Source organism: Phascolarctos cinereus, unplaced genomic scaffold (genome assembly GCF_003287225.1).
Source record: "Phascolarctos cinereus isolate Bilbo 61053 unplaced genomic scaffold, phaCin_HiC Scaffold_4;HRSCAF=312, whole genome shotgun sequence".
Lineage (NCBI taxonomy): Eukaryota > Metazoa > Chordata > Mammalia > Diprotodontia > Phascolarctidae > Phascolarctos > Phascolarctos cinereus.
This window is the reverse complement of record NW_027555847.1, coordinates 604,279,501-604,305,222: the sequence shown is the minus strand read 5'-3', so window position 1 is coordinate 604,305,222 and position 25,722 is coordinate 604,279,501. Positions and strand designations below refer to the sequence as shown.

The 25,722-nt window shown below is 36.2% G+C and overlaps 1 protein-coding gene across 1 annotated transcript in view; it reads right to left on the bottom strand.

The window, feature by feature from the left end:
- The window catches only part of PKHD1L1 (PKHD1 like 1), a 202,046-nt gene that overhangs the window by 144,667 nt on the left and 31,657 nt on the right, over positions 1-25,722 (bottom strand). Inside the window, 11 exon segments of the mRNA XM_078153706.1 lie at positions 3,522-3,657; positions 4,204-4,363; positions 5,442-5,478; positions 5,481-5,532; positions 10,305-10,573; positions 15,455-15,544; positions 17,681-17,791; positions 18,609-18,679; positions 20,888-20,930; positions 21,468-21,541; positions 22,249-22,302. Coding sequence (XP_078009832.1) covers positions 3,522-3,657; positions 4,204-4,363; positions 5,442-5,478; positions 5,481-5,532; positions 10,305-10,573; positions 15,455-15,544; positions 17,681-17,791; positions 18,609-18,679; positions 20,888-20,930; positions 21,468-21,541; positions 22,249-22,302 — 1,097 coding nt within the window.

Below are 25,722 nucleotides of genomic sequence, written 5' to 3'. Positions count from 1 at the left end.
GTGAATATTTTGATTTATATTGGACCTTTCTTTCTACCTTTGACCTCCTCGAAATATATACCTGGCAATGGAATCTCACAAAGGGTAAGGTCATTTTAATCACAATTTTTTAGCAAAATTTCAAATTAATTTCCAAAATGATTAGACCAATTCAGAGTTCTACCAAAGTCCCTCTGACATTGATTATTTCCAGCTTTTGTGATCTTTGCCAACTTGCTGAGTATGAGTTAAAACCTCAAAATAGATTACAATTATCTTATTAGTAACTTGGAACAATCATTCATAACATTGCTAACAGTTTGCTGTCTTTCATTTGAGAACTGCTCATTCTTTGAACACTTACTTATTGGGAAATGTCTCTTGATTTTATGTATTTATGTTAGTCCCCTATATATTATGGATTTCAGACACATCAGAAAGAGATGATGCAAAGATTTCTCACCATTCAATAAATTTCTTTTTTATATACCAGTTGCATTGATTTTGTTAGTGTAAAAGCTTTTCATTTTCACAGAATTTGAGAGTTTGAAGTAATCTTAGAAGCCATCAAGTCCAACCTTTTCATGAAAAGAATCTCCACTAAAATATACCCAACAAGTGGTTGTCCAGCCTTTGCTTAAAGATCAAGGAGGATGGGGCAGCTAGGTGGTACAGTGAATAGATCACTGGCCCTTGAATCAGGAGGACCTGAGTTCAAATCTGACCTCAGACACATAACACTCACTAGCTGTGTGACCCTGGGTAAGTCACTTAACCTGATTGCCTAGCCAAAAAAAAAAAAGAGAGAAAGGAAGAGAAACCTACCACCACCTGAAATACTCTATTCCATTTTGGGGTAGCTCTAACTGAAACCATATTTTTCCTGACATCAAGCTTAAATTCACCTCTTTGCAACATCTACTCATTCCTTCTGGTTCTGTTTTCTGATGGGCAAACAGAATAAATATCATCCCTTCTCTATATGATAGACCTATGCCCAATTCCTTCAGCTGGTCTCGTATGACATGGAATTAAGGTCTTTACCATTCTTATTGCCCTTCTCTGGATACTCACCAGCATATCAATGTACTTCTTAAACAGTGGTGGCTAGAACTGAACACAATGCTCTAGATTAGTTCTGATGAGGGCAAGCTATAATAGCACTATTAATAAAGATGACTAGTATTTATATAGTGCTTCAAGATTTGTATATACTTCCTCTAGTTCTCATATTTTTTATGGTATGACTTTTAACAATCAGGTCATATATCCCGTTTTAACTAATTGTGGTATTTAGTGTAACATATTGCTCTAAATTTAATTTTTCCCAAATGACTTTTCACTTGTTTTAGTGGTTCTTGTCAAAGAAGGAATTCTTCCCTGAAGTAATTTATCTTCTTAGATGTATTGAAGACTAAGTCCCTGAGTTATCTGTAGCTTTTCAATGTTCATAGTATCTAGTTTAGTATTAAACACATAATAGGCACTCAAGCAATACTTATTGTTTGATTAAACAAATTTATTTAAATAAATCATTTAAGGTACTTAAATTTTAATATGAAGGTTCTATACACATAGAGATGATATTTGTTTTCTGTCTCTAAATATTTCTATCAATCCATTAGTTATATTGTCCAATACCAAATATAAGAATAGAAATTGAAAAAGAATATCTAACCATTCTAGAATAATAATAATATGCTTACTACGTGCCATGTGCTGTGCTAAGCATGTTACAAATGTTATCTCATCTAATCGTCAAACAACCCTACAAGCTGGGTGCTATTGTTAACCCTATTTTATAGATGAAGAAACAGAGGCAAACACATGTTAAGATACTTACCCAGGGCCACCCAACTAGCAAGTGTCTGAGGCCAGATTTGGACGTGGGTCTTCCCAACTCCAGGCTCAGCACCCTATACACTGTATGACCTGTTTGTGAGTGTGATCATCCCATAAAAGTAACATTTTGAAGAACTGAAGGGTAGTTATCCTGGAGAAGTTTAATTTTTTGAGGAACTAGGTAGTGCAGTGAAGAGAATGTTGGGCCTGGAATCTGAAAGACCTGAGCTCAAATCCTGATTTAGATACCTATTAGCTGGGGGCCCTGGGTAAGTCACTCAACCTCTGTCTGCCTCAGTTTCCTCAACTGTAAAATGGGATCATAATAACACCTACCTTGTAGAGTTTTTGTGAAGATCAAAAGAGATAGCATTTATAAGGTGCTTAGAACAATAGTAGGAACTTTTAATAAATGCTTGTCTCTTTCCTTCCTTTTTTTTGGGGGGGAGGAGTAGTGAGTGTTACATGTCTTCAATGTATATGTGGAGGAGGAATTAAACTCATTCTGTTTAGTCCCAAAAGAAAGAAATAGGAGAAATGGGCAAAAGTATAAGCGATGAAGATTTTGGTATAATGTAAGGAAAATTTTCCTTAAACATTAGAAATTGCACATTGAAAGTATCCAAAAGTGGAAAGGGGTTCCTTATCAAGCAGGCAGTGAGTTCTCCTTGAGGATCACAAGCAAAGGTTGTACAACTGCTTGATAGGGATGTGCAGATTGGATTCTGATATAAGCACATATTGGACTAGCTGGTTTGCGTCAATGGAACAAGTAATCACACCTATGAAATTACAAACCCATGAATGAACAAATTATGAAAAAGCATTCATTAAGCCTTTACAATTTGCCAAACACTGTGCCAAATGCTATGGATACAAAAAGAAATAGAAGACGGTCTGTGCTCTCAAGGAGCTCATGTTAATTGGTAAAGACAACATTTGGAGGAAAGTTCAGCTGCAGGGCTTATGGAAAAGACCAGAGATCCTACGGGTGCAACTTTAGGGGCCAATGGTAAGGCCCAGAAGTTCTTAGGCTGTGTATAGGCCTATATCTTCCACAGATGTAGCTCACCACCTTTGGAAAAGGGGGAATGAGTCTATGGATAAAAGTAAAGATGGGATTTTGCATTCCTTTTGACAGGGGTGGGGATGAAGGTTCAACATTAGACCAAGAGGGGAAAGGGGGAAGGCATTATTGGCAGGAAGGTTGGAAGAGCCTTCTGGCAAAGGAGAAGGGAAAAATGGGACCTTAGCCAAGCATCGGTTCAGGCTGGGACCCTCAAAACATCTCCAACCCCCACCATGGGAGCTGGGGTGACCTGCTAGATGGGAAGGAGGAACAACGAAGTTTATACAATAATTTCTTCCTTCTGACCAAATGTGTGTTTATACATACCCATAACCATATATCATATTATGTAAGCACATACATATATACATATATAAATATATGTGCATACAATAATGCTAACCTGGAAAAAGACAGTGTTGATGAAATGGTTATCCATGTGACATGTAATTGAAACCATTTTCTGAACTTTCTGAAAGTTATGGTGTTCTTAGCTTCACTTTTACTGTTTTGTTTATTAGTATATCCTTGGACATTGTGTCCTCTGGGTAATATGATTTAGTTACTCACTCTTTCAAACACATCCATACATGGATTCAGTTACAGTATTTTTTTTATTAAAATAATTCACCTGTTTTTTCCCTGTTGTAGATTAAGCTATACTGGTAAAATGAACATGTATTTGATTTCATACATGGGCTGGATACTGTGATCTTCTGAATTTCATTATTTGGGTTAGTCGTTCTCCAGTTTTCCAAAGTTATGACCTATTAGTAAAAAAAAATGCTTAAAATATAGACAAGACCACTTTTAAGTATATAAGAAATGAGGTGTATGGTTTTATATTCTACTTTACTGCAAATACTAAAAAAATACTACCTTTAAAATTTTTTAAACTTCTACACTTTCCTTTCAAGTTATTGATCTTTAACTTCAAGGTATCTATGGGTAGATTATGAGTGTGTATGTATAAGTATATACACATATATGTGTATATAATATAAAGATATGTATGTATGTAGATAGATAGATAGATAGATAGATAGATAGATAGATAGATAGATAGACAGATAGATCTCCTGAATGATGAAACTTTATGTTATCAGGGTAACTTGTCACCTACTCTATTACTTGCCAAGAACTCTGAAATATTAAGTGATTTGGGCAGAGACACAGCCTAGAATATAGGTCTTTAAATACATTTCTATAATTCTATACTTCCACTTTGCCCAGAAGTAGCTTTTTATCCAGTAGAAATTATAGAAAATTATAGGCACCTATTTTCAATATAGTTACCTCTAAAAATGGCAAACCTGTATTTCCTGCACAATTATAGACTGGGTTTGAATAACTTGCTCTTCATTTACAGCATCTCTTGTTTGTTGTTCAGAATAGGAATTTCTATATTGGTACAATCCAACATCAACAAAAGCACTTTGTCCATATTCTTGCAGTAATATTTCAATGTAATATCTAAAAAAAAATAATTAGTGAATTGGTTGTTATGAAGTCAAAAGGAATATTCATCTATTCTAGTCAATGCAAAATAAATCAACATTAAATAAATAAAATTCTCTCTGTATTGTAAGTGGTGACTTCCACTATTCTGTTTTCATTTTAAAATGTTGATCTGCTAAATAAGTCACAAGGTTTTGCTGACATCAAAATAAATCAGGTACAGTTTCTGTTATCAGCACCATAAATGTTCATACTACTGACTGTCAACCTGTCTTGTTAAAATCATGTCATTATATATAAATTCAATGTTACTACATGTCAGAAAACTACAGACTTTTAACTACTTCAAGATTCAGATGTTTTTAAAGTAAGATATGATTAGAATAGGAAATTGATTTCAAATACTTCAAGTACTTGGCAATGATTATGATGCTGAGGGTGATGATGATAAGGATAATGATAATTGATTCAACTGATTAGTGTTAATGAATGTTCTCATCTATACTCAACAATATGAGAATCTAAAGCAGAGTTTCTCAAACTCCTGTAGTCCCTGAGATCCTTTTAGATGGTCTAAGAGGACAAAACTGCTTTCACAATAATACTAAGATGTTTTAATTTATAATGCAGTAAACATCAAAGGTGATAATACAAACACAAGCTCTTTCAGGAGGGATCTTCAATAATTTTTAAGAGTATAAAATGGTCCTTAGGCCAAAAAGTTAAAGATCTAACTGATCTAAAGAATAGGGGTAAGTCAACTTCCCAATCTCCCTCATCAATTCCTTAGGAAAAGCTTAGAATTCAGAGCAGCCAACTATAAATTATTTGCCGAATGACACTGATTTTCTGATAAATAAATTTTATTAACATGTCTCTGCCTCAAATACAAGAGATTCCAAATCTACCATTTCTGAAAGTTCCTTGACATAAAAATCCACAAATACCTCACTTAAACACACTCAATTTTAGAATGTCAGTATTTTAGTCCTATTCTACATAGATTCTTCATATAAAAATCCAGACACAATGTCTACACATTTACAATTTTAAAAAACACATTTAAACAATTTAATAAAGGAATGAAACTTACTCTTTTCCTTTTTGAAGCTGGAAAACATCTGATTTTGTGTCGAACTGGAAAAATAACTATTGGCATGTGAAGAATGATATGCAATCTTCACCTAAGCTCCAAAAGAAAAGCCCAAAAGAAAAAAATGCACATTTTCAGCATAACCATTTAAAACCCAAGGATAACAATTTCTTCCTTCTAAATTCTAGATATCTTTCTGATAAAATGACAGATTAGGAACAAGCACATTTCTTGCTTCTGGGCTCTTTCCCCCATAACAAAAATTTTATTTTACAAATACCTTTTGAGCTTTTGCCTCCTGCCCACAACCTCAACTCTATAACCATCAACTAATATGGTATTATTTCAAAATTTTTTACTGAGATCATATGAAAAATATTTACATAGAAAGAAAGTTTAGTCACCGATGACTATAATGAAAAGTTAAATACCAAAATTCTTGGTTCTATAAAAGACAATATTTGAAATCCATAAGAATTTCAGTAAAAATAACAATGCTTCTGTTCCTTAGAGAAATAAATTTTTTTCTTTCACAGAACTTTGACTCAAAGGAAAAATTATCATGTGCTTTTACCACTCAAAGTCACAAATGTCATGAACAATTATGGTTAGAAAACTAGTTATGGCCATCATACTAATATGAAAATTGTCCTATTATTAATCCTATCATCAATGTATTTGAATAATTAATGGCAATGGACCAGATATACTTTTAAAAAACTATTTTAAAAGATTAAAATATTCTAGTTATAGATCTGTATTTATTTTAATTTAAAAAAATTTTTTTAACATGTATTTTTAAAACTTTGGGTTACAAATTTTCTCCCTTTCTCCCTCCCCACTCACCCTCATTGAAAAAGCAAGTCACTCAATACAGGTTATACACATGTAGTCATGTAAAACACTTCCATAGTAGTCGTGTTGTGAAAAACTAAGTATATTTCCTTCGTCCTATCCTACCCCCCATTTATTCTATTCTCTCTTTTGACCCTATCCCTTCTCAGAAGTGTTTGCTTCTGATTATTCCCTCCCCCAATCTGCCCTACCCTCTATCAACCCCCTGCTCTCTTACCCCTTCCCCCCTTATTTTCCTGTGGGGTAAGATAGATTTCCATACCCCGTTGTGTATGTTGTTCCCTCCTTAAGCCAAATCCTATAAGAATAAGATTCACTCCTTCCTCTCACCTTCCCCCATTCTCCCTCCACTGTAAAAGCCTTTTCTTGTCTGTTTCACATGAGATAATTTACCCCATTCTACTTCTCCCTTTCTCCTTCTCCCAGTCTAATCTTTTCTCACCCCTTAATTTTATTTTCCAGATATGACCCCTTCATCTTCAACTCACCTGTGCCCTCTATCTATCTATCTATCTATCTATCTACATATACATACACATAATTTTTTCCCTCCCACTACCTCAATACTGACAAAGGACTCATGAGTTACAAATATCATCTTTCCATGCAGGGATGTAAACAGTTCAACATTAATATGCCCCTTATGATTTCTTTTTCCCGTTTACCTCTTCATGTTTCTCTTGAGTCTTGTATTTGAAAGTCAAATTTTCTATTCAGCTCAGGTCTTTTCATCAAGAATACTTGAAAGTCCCCTATTTTACTGAATGACCACTTTTTACCCTGAAGGATTATACTCAGTTTTGCTGGGTAGGTGATTCTTGGTTGTAATGCTATCTCCTTTGCCCTCCAGAATATTATATTCCATGCCCTCCAGTCCCTTAATGTAGAAGCTGCTAAATCTTGTGTTATCCTGATTGGGTTTCCACAATACTTGAATTGTTTCTTTCTGGCTGCTTGCAATATTTTCCTTGTCCAGGGAATTCTGGAATTTGGCTACAACATTCCTAGGAGTTTTCCTTTGGGGATCTCTTTCAGGAGGTGATCAGTGGATTCTTTCAATTTCTATTTTACTCTCTGGTTCTAAAATATCAGGGCAGTTTTCCTTGACAATTTCTTGAAAGATAATGTCTAGGCTCTTTTTTTGATCATGGCTTTCAGATAGTCCAATAATTTTTAAATTCTCTCTCCTGGATCCATTTTCCAGATCAGTTGTTTTTCCAATGAGATATTTCACATTCTCTTCTATTTTTTTTCATTCTTTTGGATTTGTTTTACAATGCCTTGATTTCTCATCAAGTCACTAGCTTCCAATTGTTCCATTCTAATTCTTAAGGAAGTATTTTCTTCAGTAACCTTTTGGACTTCCTTTTCCATCTGGCCAATTTTGCTTTTTAGGGCATTCTTCTCCTCGTTGGCTTTTTGGACCTCTTTCGCCATTTGGGTTAGGCTAATTTTTAAAGTGTTATTTTCTTCAGTATTTTTTTGGATTTCCTTTAGCATCACTCTCAGTTTTTCCTCTACTTCTCTTACTTCCTTCTCAAAATCCTTTTTGAGCTCTTCCATGGTCTGGGACCAATTCATATTTTTCTTGGAGGATTTGGATGTAGGAGCTTTGGCTTTGTTGTCTTCTTCTGGTTGTACATTTTGATCTTCTTTGTCACCAAAGTAAGATAATATAGTCTGACTCTTTTTGCTCTGCTTGCTCATGATCCCAGAGAATGTACTGTCCTAAGCTTCAGGGGGTTTGTGCAGCTGTTTTCAGAGATACTTCTAGGGACCAGTAAATTTTCAGCTCTTCCAAGGTGCTATGATCAAGGGCAAGGTGTTTACTCCTTTCCTGACCTGTGCTTTGGTCTGTGAGTGACCACAAGCAGTCTCTTCTGTCTTGGAACTGTGAGGATTTTCTCTTCACCACCACTACAAGCTCCACCATGCCAGTGCTCCTCCTTGTCCCAGGACCACCACCCAGAACTATGATCCAGATCCAAGCACAGGCAAAGTAAGAGAATCCTGCACCAGCAGAGAGATCCCTGGAATCCCACTCTGATCAGCCACTTGATTCCCCCTCAGTCTGTGGCCCAGAAGCTCAGGAGGCAGCCACCGCCCAGAAGCTGAGCTTGGGTACTGGAGCTGAGACTACCCAGCTTCTCACTCTCACCTCAGAGACAGACTTTTCCCACTGACCTTCTAAGTTGTGTTTGGCGTTCATGGGTTGAGAAATCTGGAAACTGCCACAGCTGCCTGTGATTCAGTCCTCTGAGGGCTGCTTCAGGTTTGTGCACCCACACCAAACTGCGCTCCTCTCCTAGCCCTGCGCGATACACTTTTCCAATCAACCATCCAGGTTATCTTGGGCTAGAAATTTGTTTCACTCTGTCTTTTTGGGTTCTGCTGCTTCAGAATTTGTTTAGAGCCATTTTTATAGGTATTCGGAGAGGTTTGGGGGAGACCTCAAGCAAGTCACTGCTTTTACCCCGCCATCTTGGCTCCACCCCTCTGGATCTGTATTTAGAGAACAGACTTCCCATGGGCCAGAAGAAATTCGGGAATGATCAACTTTGGGTCTGGGGCAATAGGATTTTCAAGTAAACTTTAGAACTATTATCGTGACTACATTAATAGCTAACATTTATGGAGCTTACTGTGTGCCAGGTGCTATGTTAAGTGCTTTACAATTATTATCACATTTGTTTCTCACAACAGCTCTGGAAAGTAGATATTATTATTATCTCCATTTTACAGATGAAGAAACTGAAGAAATTGAGGTTAAGTGATTTGCCCAGGGTCACACAGCCTAGTGACTGAGGCCAAATGTGAACTCATTTTTCTAACTCCAGGCCCAGCATTCTATCCACTGAGCCACCTAGTTTTCCCTATTCACAGAAGAGACCCCAAACAAGATATTTTTCTTATAAACCTTATAATGTACTAATCTCTCTATTTATAATACTTTAATGCTTCAATATTTGTGATTTTGGTGTGAGTACTTCCTTCACCAGGGCAAACCCTTAATGCAAATAGGTTGCAAAACCTGCCCCTTAGTATTTACTAATTAATTCCTGATCAATCTACTTCATGAATTTCTATGGCCAAAAAAAAAAGTTAAGTAGTTAGCCAACCTTCTGGTTCTGAGCCTTTTTAAACTAGGTAATCTGGTCTTTGATTAATACAAAACAAATTAAAAATTTGTCATTTCTGGGCTAGGTGGTACAGTGGACAGAGCACCAGCCCTGGATTCAGGAGGACCTGAGTTCAAATCTGGCCTCAGACACATAACACTTACTAGCTGTGTGACCATGCATACTGGGACTGAGTCTAGAAGGAAGATGAGGATTCTGATAATCAGATATGAAGAGGTAATGCTTTCTTGTCCTGGGAACAACTTATGTGAGTACCCATGAGGCAGGAAGTGCGATGAATTTCAAGGCTATTACGTTATTATTTCAAAGATTCCTGATTTCATTCATATGGGTGTATCCTTTCCATGTCTAATTATAATAATAATAAAAATAACTAAACACATAGCACTTTGAAGTTTGCAAAAGTTTTTAACACATATGTTATTTTATCCTCACAATAACCTTGAGAAGTTTATTATCCCAATTTTATGGATGAGGAAACTGGGGCAAACAGAGATTAAATGACTTGTCCAGGGTCACACAGTTAGTAAGTATTTCAGGCAGAATTTAAACTTGGGTCTTCCTGACTCCAGGTTCAGCTCTTTATCAACTGCACCAATTTCATGGGTTGATGTGCTCTAAAATTTCATCATCTTATAACCATTCCCATGCTGGTCCTTGTATGACAGACATAATCTAGACCCATCATAGAAGCCTCTCCAGGTTTTTAGGACTTGCTAGAGCTTGAGCTCTCCTTGCATAGCCTTCAGGAATCCACGGTCACTTCCATACCAAGACAAAAATTCAGAGTAGAACTTTAGTGGAGGATGAAGACTAATACTTTGCCTTTGGATTGGCAAATGGATGACACATGTTATGGCTTTCCTACCTTGTCTGCTGGATTTCCAGTTGGGCTGAAATAAACAGCATAACGGTCATCACCTTTAATGTAAAATCTGTAGCCATCAGAATTTGGGGCTACTAGAAATCCACTGAATCGGGCAACAAACATGTCTTGTTCCATAGGCCAAACATAGGAAGCTGTATCTACCCAAGTGTCCCCCATGTATCCTTGTGTGCTTTCATTATACTCTAGTATTTCTTCAAGATGAGTAGGTCGGCTATTATTCCATACTTCAAGCTTTAGGCCTCTGCCACCTATATAGAATAAAATAAAAACAGTCTATGTTGGGAGTATCATATATACTAGGACTCATCCAGTCTTGCAGAGGTTACAGATGCTTAGTCCACACTTATGGAGTGTGAATGTGTATGCATATATATATATATATAGTGTGTGTACACACATACATATATAGTGGGCAGCAGAGAAAGCTAAAACAACTCCATTTTGTCTGCAGTTCCTCTATCTTGCTCTGACATTGTTTGTATCGCAACCTCCATCCTGTCGTCAACTTTCCTTATTGTTGAAACAGCAAGGACAGTCCTATCTATTAAGGTGGGGTTACAGGAGATAGCTAGCCTGAAAAAGATCCTTTCTGGTTACCAGCCCCCAGCAACAGGCCTGGCCAATCACAGGATACCACACCCTCTATTCCTTCCCTACTAGCCCTCAGCAATTGAACTTGTCCAGTCCTAAGGTACCACATATCCAATTCACCTGCCTACATCAAAACCTGTATTAGCTTTGTCCTTTTGTTCCTTGCGCAGTCTCTGGCCATGCGGGTGGGACTCCTTTGCTGGTGAACTCATGTTTGATTCTGGTTCTGGTTTGTGGCGGCATCAACAATTTTACTCACAATAATATGAATGATATAATAATGAACTATGTTCTACTTTATATAGATGAATATACAGGGTGTACCAAAAGTCTTAGTATAATTTTAAGCTTTAACAGTTTAAAACTGCTTTAAGACTTTTGGAACGTCTCGTCTGTCTGTATCTACATGTGTGTGTACATCTATATATGAATGCATATATACATAGTATATGTGCATGTATATATGTGTGGGTATGTGTATATACAGATACATATAGTATATGTGTGTATATGTGTATATGTATGTGTGTGTATATATATATCTATATATAAATACATATATATAGATATACACACACACACACACACACACACATACACACATAAATAAATACACACAGACAGACAGGAGGTTCCAAAAGCTTTAATTGTTTAAAACTACACTAAGACTTTTGGGGTTTTTTGTTTTGTTTTGTTTTTTGGTGAGGCAATCCAGGTTAAGTGACTTGCCCAGGATCACAGAGCTAGAAAGTGTCAAATGCCTGAGGCCAGATTTGAACTCAGGTTCTCCTGACTCCAGGGCCGGTAGTCTATCCTCTGAGCCACTTAGCCACTCTACACCAAGATTTTTGGAACATTCCATAGCTCCATATACGTAGAGTAGAATATTTCTATGACATGGTTCACTATTATATTAGATTTGCACATCTAGGAGTAATAGCTAATGAAACAAAAGATAGAATTAGAACCCCAAAAGATCCAGAGGAGGGCAACCAGATGGTAAAGGACCTTGAGTTCATGTCATATGAGGATTGGTGAAAGAACTAAGGATGTTTACTCTAATGAGAAGACTTGGCTAGGGTTTGGGGTAATGTTGGGAAGTCACTTATCGTGACTCAATGGACCATAGTATGCCAATATTGCTCATGGGGTTTTCTTAGCATATGATACTGGAGTGGTTTGCCATTTCTTTCTCCAGTAGATAAGGCAAACAGAAGGCAAGTGACTTACCCAGGGTCACGCAACTAGTAATCATCTAAGGCCAAATTTGAACTCAGGTCTTCCTGACTCCAAGCCCAGTATTGACTCCAAGCCACTGGGCCAGCCACCTAGCTGCCTCATGTCATGATAGCTATCTGCAAATATTTGAATGTCTGTCACATAGAAGAGGGATGAGAATTATTCTGTTTGGTTCCAGAGGGCAGAACCAAAAGTTACAAATAGATACATTTAGGCTTGATGTCAAGAAAATTTCCTGACCATTAGAGCTGTCAAAAAGTGGAATGGATTGCCTCAGGAGGCTCCCCTCGTTGGAGGTCTTCAGACTGAGGTTGGATGACCACAGACAGATCTGTTATGGTATGGATTTTTTTCAGGTATGAGTTGTTCATACATGGTTCAGAGTTTCTTAAACTTTTCTGTACCATGGACCCTTTTGGCAGCCTGGTGAAGCCTATGAGTCCCTTCTCAGAATTATGTGTTTGTTGTTGTTGGTTTTTTTTAGGGATAAAATAAAATACATAGAATTACAAAGGAAACCAATTATAATGCAAATAAAGATGTATTTTTCCCATCAAAGTTCACAGATTCCCCTGAAAACTATCCATAGATTCTTGGAAGTAAATGGATCTCAACTTTGGAACCCCTGGACTAGAAAATCACTGAGCTCCCTTTCAAGTCTTAAAATTCTGTGATATTATAGTGACTTAGTTCCTACTTTCTGCAGATAGTCAGGAGCAGGAGGAGAACAAATCAGAAGTGCCCACCACTTCCAAGTCATGTCTTTGGCCAAGAAATCAGTCTATAAAGCACAGGAGAGACCATGGGTGAAAAGTGCTAAGCAAAGACCAAAACAGAAACATTTACCAATTTGCTCCTTCCTAAAAGTAGTGACACTATTACTGTTGATCTGAACTGAGTCTTAGAGCTTTGATTTACAACTAAAGATTTGCACCTCACTTCTTGAGGGGGTGGCACACATGGGTGCTAATGTTTGGACTGGGATGGTTGGAAAAGTTTAGCTAAAGAAATGTAACCCTGGTGATGAATTTTAAGGATTCATCTAGTACCTGCCAAAAAATCCAGTGAAAGCCCTGATGTTACCAGTGAATCATGAAGGGCTCTGACTTCTGCCCCCATCCTTAAAAGCATCTATAGTTGGTCTCAGGGCAAGGAAGGCCTCCAGAAAAGTTGAACTAGAAAGAAATTACTTGGTTTCCAAGATCATGGCTAGCTTTTACCTATTTGGACCACATTCTTGCCACCTCCTTTTCAAGGGTGCTCCAATCATCTAAAGTTGGTTGGCTAATGAGCACCAACCAATGCTAACATTTGTGGTATTAGCTGGAGTGTGGTTCATATTTTGTCCTGAAAGTGTAACAGTTTTATTTAATAAAATCCTGATATAATTAAAATTAGCCTGTACTTTGCATTTCCTATGACATTACTACTATCGCATTTATGCATTAAAGTGTCAAGAAGCTTTCTTTCTCCTCTTGAGCACTTTGCCTGTAATTACGGTTTGCTGCTACCGAGTAAATGCTGGTGCCTTGGCTATGGCATCTCAAACAGCCAGCTTTCAAATAGTGGCAAGATTCACTGAGAAAGAAATTGACATATTTCCTCATTCAATTATTCTTTTAAAAATTCTATTTTATAAGGGCAGCTAGGTGGCGCAGTGGATAGAGCACCGGCCATAGATTCAGGAGGATCTGAGTTCAGATCCTGCCTCAGACACATAACACTTACTAGCTGTGTGACCCTGGGCAAGTCACTTAACCCCATTGCCTAACTAAAAAAAAAAAAAGAGAAAAAAATTCTATTTTATAAAAAGCACTACATTTACAAATATGCTTGTATGGCACTAGATCTATCTATCTATCTATACATATATATATATATACACACACTTGTATATCTCTATGTATCTATCTATCTATCTATCTATCTATCTATCTATCTATCTGGAGAGCACACTAGAGGGCACAGAGGATAGGGGGTGCTGGACCTGATGTCAGACCTGAGTTCAGATCTAGCCTCAAACAATTACTAGCTGTAAGACCCTAGGCAAGTAAGTCACTTAACCTCTGTTTACCTCAATTCCCTCATCTGTAAAACAGGGATAATAGTAGCATCTACCTCACAGAGTTGTTGTGAAGATCAAATGAGATAATATTTATAAAGTGCTTAGCACAGGGCCAGCACCTACTAAGGTGCTATATAAATGCCAATTCCCTTACTTCACACTCATGTATTTGTATTTGTATATACATATAGGTATATGCATACATATATACATACACACATGTGTATTTGGTAGCTTTGTTACTGATGCTCAACTATTTTGAATCCTCTTTTGTAATGCCTTCATTTCTTTCAACTAAAGTATAAAATATAATTTGCCTTAATGAAATTGTTGTAGTTCAGGTGTGTCTGACTCTTTGTGACCCCATAGATTATACTGTTCATGGGGTTTTCTTGGGAAAGATACTAGATTGGTTTGCCATTTCCTTCTCCAGTGGATTAAGGCAAAGAGAGTTTAAGTGGCTTGCCCAGGGTCACACAGCTAGCAAGTATTTGAGCTGGGATTTGAAATCAGGTCGTCCTGACTCTGCGCCCAGTACTCTATCCATGGAGCCATCTAGGTGCATAGTAATTTACCCCTCTTCAAAACAGAGAGCAGCTATTCCTGCAAAACAACTTTCTACTTTCTTAGAATTTACATACGATGGTTCCTGTCTTTAGGCAAGGTTGCTTCATGTAATTTGGCCACCTCTGCACTTTATAGCTTGATTTCTGAGATAGAAACCATACTTTTAATGTTGTAATATCGGAGATTGAGGAGTGAAAGGGACCTCAGTGTCCATCTAATCCAACTTTCATTTTGCAGAGTAGTCAACTGAGTCAAGTGAGTTTTGTTCAACACACACATGCAAATAAACCATGAGGTAGGCAGCGTAAGCCCCACTCTCTTCGTTTGACAGATGAAGAAAGTAAGGCTCAGAAAAGTCAAGACACTGCAAACATCTTATTTTCTTCTCTATTTTTACCATGGGCAGTTATAGATAGTAGGGCTTTGGAAAAACAAATCCTTTGCGTTCTTTTATGAACTTTTGGGTTAATACTAATCATGAATATAATGATCCCTTCTTTGATTCAGCTACATCATTTCAAATAGTCAATGTAGCCAGTGCAGAAAATCCCCATGTAAAATTACAGGAAATTTTGCAGTTGAAGAGATCCTCACAGTTAGCTTTGCTGATAGAATGTGTTCCTCTCTGTCAATAGAGAAACAACTACTCTTTCTTATGACCACTTACCTGGATACATAGCCCTAAGGACAGTAGGCTGGGGTGGTGTCCTACAATATATGTTATTTTCTGTGACTCTCAGGACCTCGCAGCTCTGACCTGTAGTGATTCAAAGAATAGAAAATGTAAAGCTATTGGTAAACTTTTAGAATGTAACCTTTAGAATGTAACTACCAGCTTATCTAGAGGCACAGTTTCACTGAAGGATCAAGTACAATTCCGAAAGTGGCATAACTCAGAGGCAAAGCAAAGAATAAATGGAGAAACTCTTCATCCAAGTTATCTGAGATGAGGAAGGAGTGGATTCCTGGCATGGTGGACAACTCATTCTTTTTATTCTTAGAATTAAGTCATCAGAGTATTTAAATCAGCTTCTGAGTAAAACTAGGGTTTTACTGATCTGACAGCATTTTGTACTTGTCTTATAAGTATATATTCCAATTTGTATCATATTTTCATTACATGTCTTCCCTCTCCTTTCTAGATTCTAAAGTCCCTGAAGGCTTAGTATGTTCCCTCAGTACTTAGCACAGTTCATTATAGAAATGAGGCATTAAATGCTTATTTCATATTGAACAAATGAATTAATTTATGTATGCCCTCCAACAAATCATCCATATTTATCTCTCTTTTTCTAAACTTATTAAAATTAGCCTGAATCTGAAATTTTCACAAGTTCTAGGAAATAACATTTAACATAATTAATTCTTACTTAGGAGAAGTATGTTTTACAATATTCATTTTTGAAAGAAAATAAATGGAAGAAATTTTATTTAATTTAAAAAATGAAAGAATATTTGAAACAAATAAATAGGAGGTCTCAGATTTTGTTTTTTAGGAAGAAGCTGATGAATAAGAAAGCACCATGGTAGCTGAGAAGTCAGAGGACTAGGGTTCAGTCCCTGGCTCTTCTACTTCCTAACAATGCAACTCTGGGGAAACTGTTTAAACTCTCTGAGCCTCAGCATCCTCCTTTGTAAGACGAGGTGGTGGACTAAGTGCTTTCCAAGGTCACTCTAGCTCTGAATCTGATGTCTGGCTAGGGAAAAACTAAAGCACACATTCTTCAGAGAGATCTTTGGTGAAAAGGATGATGAATTTAGCCTGAGTTCTTCCCTGAGAGAAACACACACACACACACACACACACACACACACACACACACACACACAGAGTGATGATTTTATGTTTAAGAATAAATTTTCCTTCCTGGAAAGAATTAGGATAAAAATTAGATTTTTCAGAAGCAAAATAAAACAACTAGGCAAAAGTAGATATGGCCTTAAAAGAAAACAAATTCTATGATGCTTTTGACATAAGCTTAACTATGCTAGTGGTAAGAGGCTCTTGATATAATCTTCAAAAGACAATTCATTACCTTCTAAATGAGATAGTTCCCTCACAATAATTTTTGGAATGAGACTTTCCATACAATAATGTTTTCCCCCTCCCTTTGCTGCCTCTACTTAGAATACTAGATCTTTAAAAAAAAATGGGCAATAAAGGACCACGTGACTGTATTGAGGTAGGAACTTCTTATTGTTAACAGAACTGGAACCTCTTTGTTCAAAACTGGCCTTTTTGAAAAAGGAATTGGTGCCCTGAAAGTAGACCACAAAATATAGGATAGATGTCATCATAGAAAATGCAATATTCTCTCCCACCTTTAGGTGAAACTCAGCATCAGCCTATAAATTCTTGAAGGGTTTTATGATTATTTCAGGGTGGCACTTGGTGTATTAGAAGCCTTTTTTGTCTTCTGACATCATGAGAATACTAGTGGAATACTCAAATTGTCCACCTGTCTTCTTCATCCTTGCCTTATAATAAGCCTATCTTGTTTTTTCAATAATGCATTTCCCTGCTGACATCTTTTACCCCTATTCTTCTTCACATTTCCCCATTGGTTATATGTTACAACCTGCTCACACACAACATGCACTTCTCCATTGCTTTCTATGGTTTTCTTTTTCAGAAGCTGATGTGTTCCATGCCTGACAGCTATGGAATAACTACCATACTTTTCTCCCAATTTTCTTAGTGACGGGAGTTAAACATTGGGCTAAACAGACCGCTCTTGTCCATCCACTACATGATGTTTGGAATGCATTTATAAGTAATTTTTTTTTGGAGAAATGTTATTTTCTCTATTATGTTTTCAAGAAGAAAGCCATACTTCTCTGTGATGCCCATGAAATTTTATTTAACAACAGTACTAGAAAACCCTGAAAATACCTCCAATAATAACACTGACTGGGGAGTCAGTCTGGTCAAAGAAACGTCCAGTTATGGTCAATAACGTGCCACCTTGAATGCTTCCTTTTGATGGTGAAATCTTAGTGACCTCTATGGGAGAAAAAAAAATTTAATTGAATGAGGTTTAGACTAAGGAATGCATTCTTGCAATAAACCCAAGGATTCCTAAGAATAACCATCCCCATGGACTCTAAAAAGAGTCCCCTTTAGAATGTAAGCTCTTGCTAGGTGTGATGGCACAATGTATAATCCTAGTTACCAGGGAGGCTGAGGCTGGTGGATCTCTTGAGCTCAGAAGCTCTTAACTGTAGTGAGCTGAGCTCATCAGGTGTTTAGGCAACTATACTAAGTCCAACATCAATATGGTGATCTCATAGGAGTGTGGGGAGGGGGCAGAGGCAAGGTGGAGATCAGAGTGCTCAAGGAAGAGCAAATCAGTCCAGGTTGGAAACAAAGCAGGCCAAAACTCTTGTAACAATAAGTGACAGAATAAGACCCATGAATAAATCCCTCCACTACAAGAAGGCTGGGCAAAAAAAAAATAATAATAATGAGAAAGAAAAGGAGCAAGAGGAGGGAGAAGAGTGCCTGTCAGTAGTAGGTACTTAATATATACTTGTTGATTGATTGATAGGAATTAAGGAAGGAATTCTCTTTTCCTGCTTGCATGAGAATGAATTTGAGCTTTCTGATGTGAGTGAGAATAATTAAGCAACACAGAATACAGACATCTTTCTCCACGTGACCATCAGTCAGCTTCCTGCAAGTAGGTTTCACATCACTTCATGCAATAAAGTTTTAGTTGTTTTGTTTTGTTTTCATAAGTGCTGCTGATTTTTATTTTCCCTGATTCTGTTATGGTACTATGTAGATGTGTATGTTAAGTTGGAAGGGAAAAGCCACATACCTGCATATGTCTGAAACATTGCAATTTTATTAAGAGAGGAGATAAAATATGCTGATAACTGTGGAAAGCTCCTATAAAAGAAAGCACAATTTTCTTTAAAATTTACCTTCACTTGGGGGAAATGTAGGCTATTACTTGAATGGGGGAGAAATAATGATTGTATTAATTTCTGAGTTAATTTCAATACTTAGAAAACTACTAGGACAAATGATAACTTTTTTTTTAGCATCTGGAAAAACACAAAAGGTTAGCTAATCATCTGTATGATTTTCAGACAAATAAAATTTCCTTCTAGTGATGATCTACCAGGCCTGCACAACCTGTGCCCATGAGCTACATCATAGCAAAGGATTCCGGTGGCCCATGAAAAATTCAGAGGAAAACATCCTCTATATTTTTTGTCTCTTATAGCAGGCTGCAGGTTCACAGGCCTGAAGCAAATGACAAAGCTTTTACCTAGTTTGGCTTTTGCTCCTTCCTATTTAGGTCTTTTAACTGTTTCATTCCAATCCATTTCTTTCCTCTTCAAACTTCCCACATCTCCTTTCCCCTATTCTTAGGACTTTGTCTCATATTTTATTGAGAAAATTCAGGGCCATTTGCCATTCTTCTTCTCTACATCTTAAAACTTGACATCATCCCTCCAGTCTGAAGAAGAGGTGGTTGTTTTCCTTGCCAAGGTTATCATCTTTATGCATACCCTTGATTTCATTCCCTCCCATCTTTTCTAGAAGATTTCTCTAACACTCATCCCTCTCTCAAATCTTCTCATTGTTGAGTCATTTTTCAGTTGTGTCCAACTTTTCATGACCTCATTTGAGGTTTTGTTGGCAAAGATGCTGGAGTGATTTGCAATGTCTTTCTCCAGCTCATTTTACAGATGGGGAAACTGAGGCCAACAGGGTTAAGTAACTTGCCCAAGATCACACAGCTAGTAAGTGTCTGCAGCCAGATTTGAACTCATGAAGATCTTCTTGATACCAGACCAGTCCTGGTTTGAACATATTATACCAGGTGATATTTGACAAGGGCAGGTTACTTGAAACTTCCAGTTCTCTTTACTGGAGCCATCTCTATTCCAATGCAGTGGATAGAGTGCTAGCCCTAGAGTCAGGAAGATTCATCTTCCAGAGTTCCCATCCAGAGTCCCACCCAGAGTTTTGACACTGGATAAGTCAACTAGCCCTGTTGACTTCAGTTTACTCATCTGTAAAATAAGCTGGAGAAGGAAATGGCAAACCATTCCAATATCTTTGCCAAGAAAACCACAAACAGGGTCATGAAGAATTGGACACAAGTGAAAAATGACTGTTGATACAGTTGTTATATCAGTGGACTTCCAGATCACCCTCTTTCCTTCCAAATTGGTTCAGTACTTGGTTTGCAGTCTTTTTCCCTATCTCAGCTCCTGCTTCTTTTGATACTTTGGCCTCTCAGTTCTTCAAACTCAAACAATTCCCATGACCTCTGTTTCTAGTCTGCTTTAATCATACAAAGGAATGGCCAGAACACTTTAGACACATACCCCTACTCAGTGGCACCAGGGGCTGGAATTCCTAGCTATTATAGTAAGCGAACATGGGAATTGTATCCCCCTATATGTTCATATGCTCTGAGATCGCCAGATCCATGATGTTTAATGATCCTATGTCTGAAAAACATATTGAGTTCAGCAAATAGAAATATTTCTAAGAGTTTATAATAATTTTGAATTCTTGAACTTTTTAGAGTAGCATGCAGCTGGAAACTAGCCTTAATTTTTTAAAATCAAAATAACTAAAAGTAGTCACCTCTTGACATTATATGATTGATAATTAAAAGGAATGGCTAACTATTTTCCATAAAATTTCAGAGCCCTAGAACACATTTAGAATTTCTGACCATTTTAAAATGGTTAAAACTAATATTGAGTGATTATTGGCTAAGAGGATGGTACTTTGTTCTTAAAATTACTGAGCACATTGAACATAGTGGTGCCTAATAAAATACATATTTAGAACCAGATTCAAAATTAAATTAAAAGGATCAAAATGTTACATTGTGCCCAATATCTAGATAAACCAAAACTTTTTTCCAGCAAAGTCTAGATACTTAATTTATAAGCAAAATGCTATGCTCATGTTTTACATTAAATGTGGTCATTAAAGCCTCTAACGTTTCTTTGGAGTGGCACATGTTTTTAATTTTATAAATCATGGTATAAATATAAATCATTACTAAGTTAGCATTCCACAGATAAAAATCCATTATGAAAATAGTATTATAATGAAATGACTCACCTCCCATAATCACTATCTAAGATGAAGCTGACATTGTGATGACCTGTCAATTAGAAATAGGACACTTAATTAAATTCTCCATCACTGTTTCATCTTTTCTGATAGAAGAAAAATAACTGTGTTATCAAATTGATGAAAAGATAATAGGGAAGAGAAGTAAATCTGAAAACAAAACTTGTCTTATCAAAGGATAAAATAAATAAAGCTGGAGAAACATGTACATAAATTAAAAGCATGTGAAGTAAAAAGATAGAATCAGAATGAGAACTAAGGGAAGAATTAAAACAAAAACCATTTTTTAAAAAGGCTATCAGAAAAACAGTCAAAGTAGTACAGAAATTACAACAGAACAGGAAAAGAATGGAGAAAATATGGAAGCCTAATTATAACAATAAAAGATGTAGAAAAAGATTATATGCACCTAGAATTAAAAGGATGCCAAAGAAAGGAAGAAGGGGTGGTAAAGAAGTGAGAAGAATATATATATATAGCTAGAAGAAAATTGAAGAGACAGATTGAGATGATGCAAATACTTGGAGGCATTCAAGGAAAAGATGATGAAAAATAACTTAACACTTACCAATATAGGTTCCAGTCATTTTACAAATCATGGAGCCCATGTCACCATTTTCGTGGTCTAGTTTTAGACCATACCTAATAAAATTCATATGTAAATAAATATTAACTCAAGCAGCATCTCCTAAAATTAACCATTAATTTCAAATCATATAAAAGTTCATCAGAGGTTAAGTTATGTTAAAAAAATTTATGTAAAATCAAAATATTCCCTAGTCCTAGTTGAAGGTCTACATATTCAAGTAGCATTTAACATAATGAAATCCTTAAAATATAATGAATTAACATGAATGTCCCCAAAAATTAATTCTAAAGAAATCATAGCCCAATAAAAATTGTTTTATTTATAAAACATTATTTTTCACATACAAGTTCAATTTTTGAAACAATATTTTTCATAGTGCTTATGTGAAAAATACTGATTCATTTTTGAAAATATTTTCATATTATTCATATGAAAAATATTGTTTTATTTTTGAAAAATGAAACATATATATGTAATATAAAATACTTTTTTCAAAAGTGAAACAGTTCATTATATGGTTTCAAATGTAATAATTTCCTGGGTAATACTTTATGTTTTACTAATACTAGATTTGTCTACATGAACTACATATATCTAGTTCCATACAACTGCTACTCATCTGGTTACAAATACTGTGTATAAAGTACTAAGAGAGTTATGTGAAATACTAAAAATCACTTTTTTAATTTAAAATATTTTCTACATTAAGACTTACTAAAGCTATTATAATTTTCTTTAAAGTCATTTTTATATTACTTACAAATTATCTGATTGAGGTATGAGGAGCTCACAGGGCATTCCACCAACATAAACTCTAGACATATTTTTAATTGAGAAAAAGAACAAGTTTAATCCAATAAATTGTACCAATTGACAGTTCTCCTTGCATTACCCAACCCCACCTTTGTATATCTTCCTAATTATTTTCAGCATTATCTTCTATAATGCTGTTAGTATGCTCTTATCTCACTCACTTGGTGGAAGAAGTCACACACCCACACTGATAGAGTCCACCACAAATTTGTTATCTAAACCCTGTCAGGTTCACAATGCTGCAAAGTAATCCTTTTGTTCATCTCCAATTCCCTACTTTACTCTTGGCAGAGATTGTTCAAAACATCTCTTTTCTCCTCAATTCTCTTATGTCATTTTTCTTCCCTTCCTTTCAGCAAAGGTCCAAGTGCCATACCTTACACAGAAAATCAAGGATATTTGCTACAAGCACCCTCATCTTCTGCCTTTTAAATCTCACAAATGCAAAAATAAATGAATGAATGAATGAATGTATGGATGAATGAATGAATAAATAAATACCCCATTCTTTGCTCCTCTATTCCAGTCTCTGATGAAGAGGTGGCCCTTGTCACCAAATTCAATGTATTTACATGTACCTTAGATTCCCATCTCTCTCAAGTCTTCTGGTAAATTACTTCTACAATCATCCTCCCATCCTGTTATCTTCAATCTATATCTACTGATGCTCCCCATTGCCTACAAATTTATGCATGTCTCCTTCACTCTTAAAAAAACAAACAAAAAACCTCATATGTGACCCTACTATCTCCTCACACTGTTGTCCTATATTTCTTCTCCCTTTAATAGTCAAACTCCTAAATAAAGATACTTTGCTTTACTTACTCCAGCTGCTTCCACTTTCTTTTTCTCACTTCTCAAACCTTGGTCATGGCCTCTGACTTTACTACTCACCTGAAACTACTCTGAGTGACTAGCAATCCCTTAACGACCAAATCTGGCTTTTTCTTAATGCTCCTTCTTAACCTATCTACAGCATTTGACATTACTGATTATCCTTATTGCTTGGATACTCTTTCTTCTTTGGGTTTTTGTGACATTGCTCTTTCTTGGTTCCCCTCCCAACAGTTGGACCACTCCTTCGAATTCTCCTTTACTAGATCAACATGCATAGTGTTTTCCCTAACTGTGAATGGAAGGCTCTGTCCTGGGCTTTCCCTTCACAGAATCTGAAATTAGGAAGGGACTTCAGAGGCAATCCATACCCAAAAGGAAGCCATACTATAATGTACCTGATAAGTGGTTAATCAGTCTTTCTTAAAGACTTCCAAGGAAGAAGACTCCAGCACTTCTTGAGACAACCCATTCCACTTTTGTACAGTGCTAATGGTCACCAAGTTTTTTCATGACTCCAATTCTGAATTTGTTTCTTTGCAACTTTCACCCATTGTTCCTGGTTCTGCCTTCTTTAACCAAACAAAACAAATTTAATCCTTCCTCCACATGGCAGCCTTTCAAATACTTGAAGAGAACTATCATGTTCTCCTAAGTATTTTCTTCTCTAGGTTAAACATGCCCAATTTTTGCAATTTCTCATTATATGACATGAAACTAAGGCCCTTCATCATACTACCTGCCCTCCTCTCAGTACTCTCCATCCTTCTTAAAGTACAGTGCCCATGTCTGAACATAACATACCAGGTGATATTTGATAATGGCAGGCTACAGTAAAATTATCACTTTTCTTTACTGGAAGTCATCTCCATCCCAATGTAGTCCAAGATTACATAAGCTTTTCTAGCTGCTACATCATTTTGATGACTCAGATTGAACTTGCAGTCTACCAAAATCCCAAGATATTTTTTTCAGAGAAATGTCACGCTTCCCACATCTTATTGTTGTAAAGCTGATTTTTTTAGTGCCCAAATACAAAATTTTACATTTATCCCTACTGAATTTCATCTTATTAGATTCAGCCCAATGTAAAAGCCTGTCAATATCCTTTTGGATCTTGACTTCGTCATGTATAGCATTAACTATTTCTCCCAGATTTTTGTCATTTGCAAATTTAATGAGCATTCCATCTATGCATTTATCCAACTATTTGTTTAAAATGCTAAAAATCATGGGACCAAATATATATACCTAGGGTACTCCACTGACGGCGTGCCATGCTCACATTGAATCGTTAATGACCATTCTTTGAGTCTGATCATTCAACTAGTTTTGAATCTATTGTCAATATATGATCCATCTCTCTCCATAGTCTCCACAAGAATAGTATGAGAGCTTTACTAGAAGATATGCTTAAAAATCTAGACAAATTATATTCATAGCATTTCCCTAATCAGAGTTTAGTAATTCTGTTTTTTTTTAAAGGAAATTATATTAGTCTGACATGATTTGTTGTTGATGGAGCCATGTGGCTCCATGTAACCATTGTTTCCCTATCTATGTTATTTGTGCACCATATTTTGAACGATCCCTTCTAGAATATTTCCAGGTATTTCAGGTTCACTGGCCTACAGTTTTTAGATGGTTCTCTTCTCCTTTGTGAAAACTGAGATGACATTTACCTTTCTTCAATCTTTCGATAGCTGGTACATTTTCCAGTTCTTCCTAACATCAACTGTCAATGGCTCAGCAGTCATATTTGCTAATTCCTTCAAACATAGTTCATCTAGGCCACATGACTTGAATTCAATATGAGCAACTAAGCAGCCTCTATCTCCTATTTTATCTGGAGTATCAACTCTCTGATAGTCATTTTCCCCCTATCATTTCCAGTGCAAAGGTCATTCTCTTTGGTAGAAAAATAGAAACAAAGCAAAAACTAAGCAACTCTGTGTTCTCTTTTTTGTCAGTTACTATCATTCCATCTACCACACACAAAGTTCATATTCCTTCTTTGGATCTTTCTTTTTCTCTTAATAAAACTTAAAAAAAAAACACCGAAGAATTTTCAAATTCTTGTGAGATGTTTCTTAAAATCCCCAAATCACCTTCTTCATTCTCTGCTCATCTCCACTACTTGTCTCACCATAAATTTCTCCTCTACTCCCATATCTGTTGTTTTTAAATGAATCCCCCCACCTAAAAATCAATGATATTTCAATGTCTTGCTCTTAACTATTAGAAATAAATTTGAAACAAACAAGTATAAAGATAACTTCCTTGCTATCAATGACATTTTTCCTGTCTCTATTTTAAAAGTTAATGAAATTCTTCATCCTCTCTACAATTTCCCACCTTCTTTTCTTAATTTAAAAAACTATCTTCTGACATCTGTTCTCCATGCTCCTACTCAGCAAACCACAACTAACCAACCAAATAAATCTCTTTACTACTTCTGTCACTTCTATATTCAGGTCCAAGAGATGTAGCTTAAGTTATTATCAGTTATCATCACAGTCACTTGGGACTGTGCTAATATCAAAGCAATAATCTTACTTAGCATTATTACATTTAAGAGCTAGAAGAG